Source organism: Lynx rufus, unplaced genomic scaffold (genome assembly GCF_022079265.1).
Source record: "Lynx rufus isolate CCGP_SWC_20201006 ecotype Redwood Valley unplaced genomic scaffold, mLynRuf1.p SCAF_6, whole genome shotgun sequence".
Classification (NCBI taxonomy): domain Eukaryota; kingdom Metazoa; phylum Chordata; class Mammalia; order Carnivora; family Felidae; genus Lynx; species Lynx rufus.
This window is the reverse complement of record NW_025814878.1, coordinates 143,838,486-143,846,167: the sequence shown is the minus strand read 5'-3', so window position 1 is coordinate 143,846,167 and position 7,682 is coordinate 143,838,486. Positions and strand designations below refer to the sequence as shown.

Sequence of the window (7,682 nt, the reverse complement as noted above, 5' to 3'; positions counted from 1 at the left end):
TCTGGACTGATCATTTGCAGTGACCTGAATATCATTTTGAGGCATAATGTGCAGATTACACTTCTAAGTCAGAAAATGCTAGAATGATGAAATCTTTACACAGTGACCCCTGAACAACACAGGTTTGAATTGTGTGGGTTCATCTATACACGGATTTTTTTCAATAAATACAGGACAGTCCTGCAAATGTGTTTTCTCTTCCTTATGATTTCCTTAATCACACTTTCTTTTCTCTCGCTGACTTTATTGTGAGGATAAGTACACAATACACCTAAGATACAAAATATGCGTTAATGGACTGTTTGTGTTATTGGCAAGGCTTCTGGTCAATAGCAGACTGTTAGCAGTCAGCTTTGGTGGGGAGTCAAAAGTTATATGCAGATTTTCAACTCCGTCAGGGGCTCACACTCTTCAACAGTCAACTGTATTGTTTCTTCACAGTCTTAAAGGATTTCTGCACCAACGTGGCCAGAAATTTTCATCTGTGTATCCAAACAGATAGATAATCCCTCCCTCGATGCAATTAATTTGGTCAGCCTCGAAAGAATTCGGGCTAGCGGTAATATTTTACACGGGGTTCAGGGTGCTACCAGCACAACGCATTTCAAATATACGTGATTTGCTGTTATAAGCAACTGAGTGCAATAAATTTATGCTATTTTTCCAAAATCCGTCATGCGACGTTGTTATTCACCTGTACAAGAATAAACATATCCTCTGTGTCATTGTTTTAAGTACTAAAGGGAGGTATAGACGATTTCATAGTCACGGCTGCAAATTATAACACACATATTGGTGCCTCCTCAGCACGTGATAGAAGTGGGCAAAAAATAAACCAGTGAAGACACGTATGTTCTGGACACTGTCAACCACCTTGACCTGATTGATACCGATGTCACAGGTCACCTTTGTCAGAAAACTGTCCCAAGAATATGGTCGCAGCTTGTTTTCACCACAGAAAGTCCCAGCAGGCAGTCCCCGGGGACAGGAAGGGCCTCCGCCGTGTGGCACCTTCAAACCCGCACAGCAGCACCCCCTATGCCACAACATCTGTCAGAAGAAATGGCAGACCTCGGTGGGCACATTTTCTGGTGCCTGGTGACCATCTAGAACTTTCACGAAGACGCCTGCAGGAAGTCCCTAAGAAATCATCTGACTAAAAATTTTTAGGGGCGCCTGGGTGGCTCAGTCGGTGGAGCGTCCGACGTCGGCTCAGGTCATGATCTCACAGTTCGTGAGTTCGAGCCCCACGTCGGGCTCTGTGCTGACAGCTCAGAGCCTGGAGCCTGCTTCCGATTCTGTGTCTCCCTCTCTCTCGGTCCCTCTCCCCCTCATGCTCTGTCTCTTTCTCTCAAAAATAAACCTTAAAAAAATTTTTTTTAATTTTTAGAAGAACTCGACATCTTTGTTATCTTGGGGAAGTACATGTTTGATGCCATAGAATAATGAAATTCTTCATTTTACTCTTCTGTCTCTACTAGAGCTCTTCACATAAGACTTTTTATCAACGTTTTTTTATTTATTTTTTTTGGGACAGAGAGAAACAGAGCATGAACGGGGGAGGGGCAGAGAGAGAGGGAGACACAGAATCGGAAACAGGCTCCAGGCTCTGAGCCATCAGCCCAGAGCCTGACGCGGGGCTCGAACTCACGGACCGCGAGATCGTGACCTGGCTGAAGTCGGACGCTTAACCGACTGCGCCACCCAGGCGCCCCACATAAGACTTTTTAAAGAAGCCTGCCGTACTCTCCTAACATAGGGCATAGTTTGCATGGCCATAACGGTAGGCAATGCACTAAAAATTATGGCAGAGCGGCGCCTGGGTGGCTCGGTCAGATAAGCGTCCAACTCTTGGTTTTGGCTCAGATCATGATCTCTCAGTTGTGGGTTCGAGCCCTGCATCAGGCTCTGTGCTCACAGTGTGGAGACCGCTTGTGGAGATTTTTTTTTCTTTCTCATTCTCCCTGCACCTCTCCTGCTTTCTCTCTCTCTCTCTCTCTCTCTCAAAGTAAATAAGTAAACTTTTTTTTTTAATTATGGCAGAAAAAATATGGTAGAAAAATTATGATAGAGGTAGATTTTTGCTTTTCAGATAGCCAGTCAATCCTGGAATTTTGCAAATTATCAATTACACAAAGCAAAATAAAATTTTTATTTGTCTTCAGAATCATAAAGAAGAAAATGTGGGCATTTTTAACAAGAAATCAGGAAGTTATTTGTTATACTTAAAAAGTAAATATGCCTTTTAATTTAAATTTTCCTATCAATTGCAACTGTGATATTTAATTTCACACAAAAGGGATGTGAATACCTATGTCTTTGTGGAGTTTTGTGAGCCCTCCTTTCTTTGCAAGTTGATAAATATGATTTTAATAAGCTTCATAATGGTGAATGATTTTCTCATATTATGGATTCATTCCTTTGAGTGGCAGTTGAAAAAACCTGATCCCCTAATACAATAAAGTACTTCAGTGAAAAGAAGCTTGAATTTATTTATCGTTTTGTTTTGTTTTGTTTTGTTTTTACAGCACTTCTAAAGATAGTAAAAACTTTGGAAGTCCAACAGAAGAATTGCTTTGGAGCCACAGTAAGAGACAAAGTAAGTTGTTGGTTGTGAAAAACCCTGGGCGTGTCTCCAGGGAGTATGTCGGTAATAAAGGGAGATCCTACGTCATGAAAAATCCATAGAATTTATTTTATAATGGGTGTTTGACACTCATCCCACATTCACATTTGCTCTGTTATAACCTCTAAGAACTATTTTAGCCGATGTTAGACCTCTCCTAGCAAAATAACCCTTTTTCTTTTTGATTCTGTCTTAAGTACACTCCCAATAAACAAAGTCAAGGCAAATAGTCTGTAAAATACAGATTATGCAAAATAAGTGTGCCGTCGATGTTTTCTGATACACAGAAGAAAAAGCAGCATAGAAACGCAGGCTCTTTTGTCAACCACCAGATCTGCAACGCCCGTCATGGGCAGCCGTGCCGTCACAAGAGTAGACTTCTAGGTGTTCCCTAACTCAGTCTCTCGTGTCTTGAGAAGTGGCGTTTACACCTCGGCACCAAAGGCAAAATGGATGCTTATTGAAGGCGTTTTTGTTTTGTTTTGTTTTTTACCTACCCCTTACAATACCTTGATTAAAAGTAATTGCCACTTTCAGTGTAAAACTCAGCGTTATGTAAATATGATCCTTCCCACGGCATTCGCGAAGGTGGTCCTCTAACCTTCCAACAGATGTACAACTTGTGAACATATGTGGTGGCGCTTACATTTACAGAAGCTTTTTTAAAAACACGAGGCACTGGTCTCACTAATTGACTAATAATGGGACATGAGTAACAAATAAGGAATAATGAAATGGGAGAGCACTGTAAGGGAGACTAATTTTAATGAGGAGGGGAGAAATAGCTTTCTTAGGTCAATCTGAAGAGGTTTATCATCTGCACTGTTGTTACCATCCAAACAGCCTCTAGACCATGGCAGAATTCATGGTAATCTTGAGTTAATGATTCCCATGTAGGGGGAAATAAAAAAAAAAAAAAAAAAGTTGTGTTATCTAAAAGTTGGGGATGACTTTTGATATATGTAGAAATTCCTCAACGGATCATTTTCTCTCTCATCATAGAATTTATACTGAATTGAGAAAAACAGCATAAAACATTTGACAGCAGATGTAAACTCAGTCTGCTGAGACAGATCCACTTGTAATCTTGAAGAATGGTGTATCAATTAAAGTGAAGGATTGGGGGGGCGGCGCCTGGGTGGCTCAGTTGGTTGAGCGTCTGACTTCGGCTCAGGTCATGATCTCACTGTTCGTGAGTTTCAGCCCCGCATCAGACTCTGCACTGACAGAGCCCCTCCCCTGCTCGTGCTCTCTCTCTCAAAATAAATAAATAAAACTCGAAAAAAAAAATTTTTAATACAGTGAAGGAATTATTTCTGGATGTGATTAATCAGCTAAGATGAAAAATCATCCCAAGCTATTTCTGATCGCTTACTATCTGCAAGGCATTTTAATAACAACCTGATACTTGGAATGATGTCAAGAAGGATTAAAAAAATAGCCTTACAATCAGGGAATTGACAGCCTAATAGGAGACCTATAAATATAATAGTATTAACTAGAAAAACTGTATTTCCAGGTGTAAAAATGCAGAAGGTTAAAAGAAGGGCCAGGGCATTCTTAAATCCAAGAAACTCAGGTAACTGTACAAATGTGATGCTAATTCGAGCTGACCACTGGTGCATGGGGAAGATTTGGATGGGGGATTTGCATGGGGAAAGGGGGAGAAATGGTAGGATTCTCTTGGAGGGTGTGTGGGGTATCCAGCATGCTGGTGCAACTGTGCAAGCACGGGGATGGGGGGGGTGCTTTACACACAGTCTACACTGTGTGGCAAAAGCAGTGTCATTTGGTAGACGACAGCAGAGGTTCAGACTTATACACACCGCTTCTGAATGCCACGTATCCCCCGTGTGACCTGGGCTAATTCACACAGGATCTATAAACCATAGTTTTGTCGTCTGAAAACAATCAGGATGAAAACACCTACGTGCTTTCATAGGAGGCTTGAGACCGCATACTTAGCTTTACAAGGTAAATAAGATACAAGGTTTATTTTGTAGGGAAAAACGTATGCTTCCGTAGAAAATTATGCATTGTCCCGATTCTAGAGCTTACTGGATTCTGATTCTGTGGCCGGTGTTCCGCAACGTTGTAAATTACGGCGAACTCACAACAGTGCAAAGTAACCCTTGCTGGTGACAAGCGAATTCAGTCCTGTCAGGCAGAAGCTGAGTTGGCTTCTCTCCCCACAGCAATGTTTTGTCTCCATTTGTACATTCATTTCAACATTGCTTCCCTTTTATTTTTATATATTTATTTATTTATTTTAGAGAGAGAGAACATGGGGGAGGGGCAAAGGGAGAGGGAGAGAGAATCTTAAGCAGGCTCTTAGGCGTGGACCCCAACACAGGACCCGATCTCACAACCTCACGACCGTGAGCTCACTACCCGAGCCAACATCGAGACTCGAGCCACCCAGATGCCCCGACGCTCCTTCACTTCTTCCTACCAATTTGTGCTTTTTGACTTTTTTTTTAATTGGTCACTATGTTTGCCTGATTCCTTCATTAATTGAATAAAATCTTTTCACCTCTCTTCCAAGACTTCATTCTTTCTACTAAACATTATTTTGCTAAGGTAGCTGCATACTATGTGTGGCTCTGGTTGATTGCTACTGACTCTGGAGACACTTCAGGGTATTTACCCATTTTTTTTTATTTTTTTAATGTTTTTATTTATTTTTGAGACAGAGAGAGACAGAGCATGAGCAGGGGAGGGTCAGAGAGAGGGGGAGACACAGAATCCGCAGCAGGCTCCAGGGTCTGAGCTGTCGACACAGTTCCCGACGCGGGGCGCGAACTCATGGAGTGTGAGATCGTGACCTGAGCTGGAGTCGGACACTCAACCGCCTGAGCCACCCAGGCACCCCAGTATTTACCCATATTTTTAAAAATCCAAGTGTGTGACGCACGGGCTGAATGGATCGCAAGCACAAAGTAAATGGCAGTGTTTGGAAAGAAATGTTTCACCTACGGCTTCGTAACTCAGCACATGGTCGCTCCTGCTCATGGTTGCCTCCCCAAGACCCTTTTCAGCGCTCCTTTTACCTCCTTGTTCCTTAAGGTGTATATGAGTGGGTTCAGCATGGGGGTGACCAGGTTGTAGAAGAGGGTGAGAAACTTGCCCTGGTCTTGGGAAGCGCTGTTCCCGGGCTGCATGTACATGTAGATGATGCTCCCGTAGAACAGAGAGACCACGGTCAGGTGGGAGCTGCAGGTGTTGAATGCCTTGCGGCGCCCGGCGGCCGACTGGATCTTCAGCACGGCTGCCGCGATGTGGCCGTAGGACACGAGAATGAGGGCGAGGGGCAGGAGGACGATGAGGATGGCGAAGGTGAAGGCCAGCATTTCCACCGCGCGGGCGTCCACACAAGCCATCTTGATCAGTGCTGGCATTTCACAGAGGAAGTGGTTGACCCTGCGCCGGCCACATCTGGACAGAGTCATTGCGAGCGGGGACATGACGATGGCATTGACCAGTCCGCTCCCCCAGGCCACGGCCACCAGTCGCAAACACAGCTGGGGGTGCACAATGACCAGATAGTGTAGAGGCCTGCAGACCGCGGCGAAGCGGTCATAGGCCATCACGGCCAGGAGGATGCACTCCACGCTCCCCACACAGAGGAAGGAGAAGAGCTGGACCGCACAGCCAGCGTAGCTGATGGTCTTGTCAGGGCCCCAGAGATTCACCAGCATCTGCGGGATACAGCTCGTACTGAAGCAGAGATCTAGAAAGGAGAGATTGGCCAGAAAGAAGTACATTGGGGTATGAAGTCGAGGGTCTAAAATACACACAAGGATTATGGTTGAGTTTCCCAACACAGCCACTGAATACAGAGTGAAATTGACCATGAAGAGTACCAGCTCCAGCCTCGGACGATCAGAAAAGCCCACTAAGATAAAACCATACTCTGAGCTGTCATTGGATTTTTCCATGGTCTTCCTTTCACATCATCTGTATACCTGTAAGAATAAAACAAACACCGAATCGATATTTTCTAAAGCCCCTGAATGTCGGGACCTTTAAGGAACAGATAAGCCACCAAGTCCAATATCAGAATAGCTTCTGCCCAGCTATAGAAGCCATTCATCATTTGTTCAGACACGTAATGCAAATTATTTCATTGTTGGAAAATTCCAGCTTCTAATCATCATCCATTTATTAAGGAGGAATTTTCTTCCTGATTCATGAGAAAAAGAATTTCAACTTCATTGAATATACTTCATATCTAATCTCTCTTCATATGACAGCCATTTAAATGTTTTGAACTAAACTAAATTTTCTTTAGGTCAAGACATTCAATTTCCCTTAATGATTCTCCCTGTAACAAGGTTATCAAGTCTGTTATCACCTTGCAACCATCTTCCACGTACCCTCAATGTTGGCAATGACCTTCTGGAAATGTGACAGCCAGGGCTGAGTTCAGTATCCAAGATATGATTGGAAAAACACAAGGTAAAGAGAAACTAACATGACCTGGAGGTTAGATCCTTATTAAGAGGGAATAAGCGTACAATTACTTCGTGGGGTCAATGTCACTTTTTTATTTAGGTTATAATTGAATCTGCCAAATATTTACTGATTCCTGTGAAATGCTGTCAAGTCAAATCTCTTTCATTCGTTTCTCTGAAAGAAAAAGACTTCTGTAGTGTAGAATTGCGAGGATCAAGGGAGATATCACGTCCACTAATAAAATGGCAACTTTGGGCACATTGGTCTTCTGGTCGTCTTTCAGAAACATGGAAACAGCATAATTAGCTTGTGGAAGAGAGGTGCATGGCCATAGGGATGAAGGGAGAGAGAAGGACAGAGACTGTGGTAAAGAGAGTCATTTAAAAAGTAGATGGAAAAAGATTGACCCTCATAAGGCTCAAAAGAATAAAGAGAGCTGGCTTCATAAAAAGACAGGTGTATAATTGGAATCGAGGATGCCAGGATAATAACGACCCTAACAAAGAAAGGGAGAAAAGTGTGACAACAGCAGAAAAGCAGGTACAGAAGGAAAAGTACCTCAGACCGTCTGTCATGTTGATTCTGTGAGAACCAAAGCCAA

At 43.2% G+C, this 7,682-nt stretch overlaps 1 protein-coding gene across 1 annotated transcript; it reads right to left on the bottom strand.

Annotated features, from left to right (window-relative positions):
- Positions 1-5,634: 5,634 nt before the first annotated feature.
- On the bottom strand, positions 5,635-6,564 carry LOC124529244 (putative olfactory receptor 2W6). Its single transcript, XM_047103075.1, has one exon. The coding sequence runs from the start codon at positions 6,562-6,564 to the stop codon at positions 5,635-5,637; it is 930 nt and encodes a 309-aa protein (XP_046959031.1).
- Between the last annotated feature and the right edge of the window lie 1,118 nt (positions 6,565-7,682).

What these genes read in the sequence shown, in the direction of transcription:
- LOC124529244 (XM_047103075.1), bottom strand. Translation starts at nt 6,564, where the DNA reads ATGGAAAAATCCAATGACAGCTCAGAGTATGGTTTTATCTTAGTGGGC.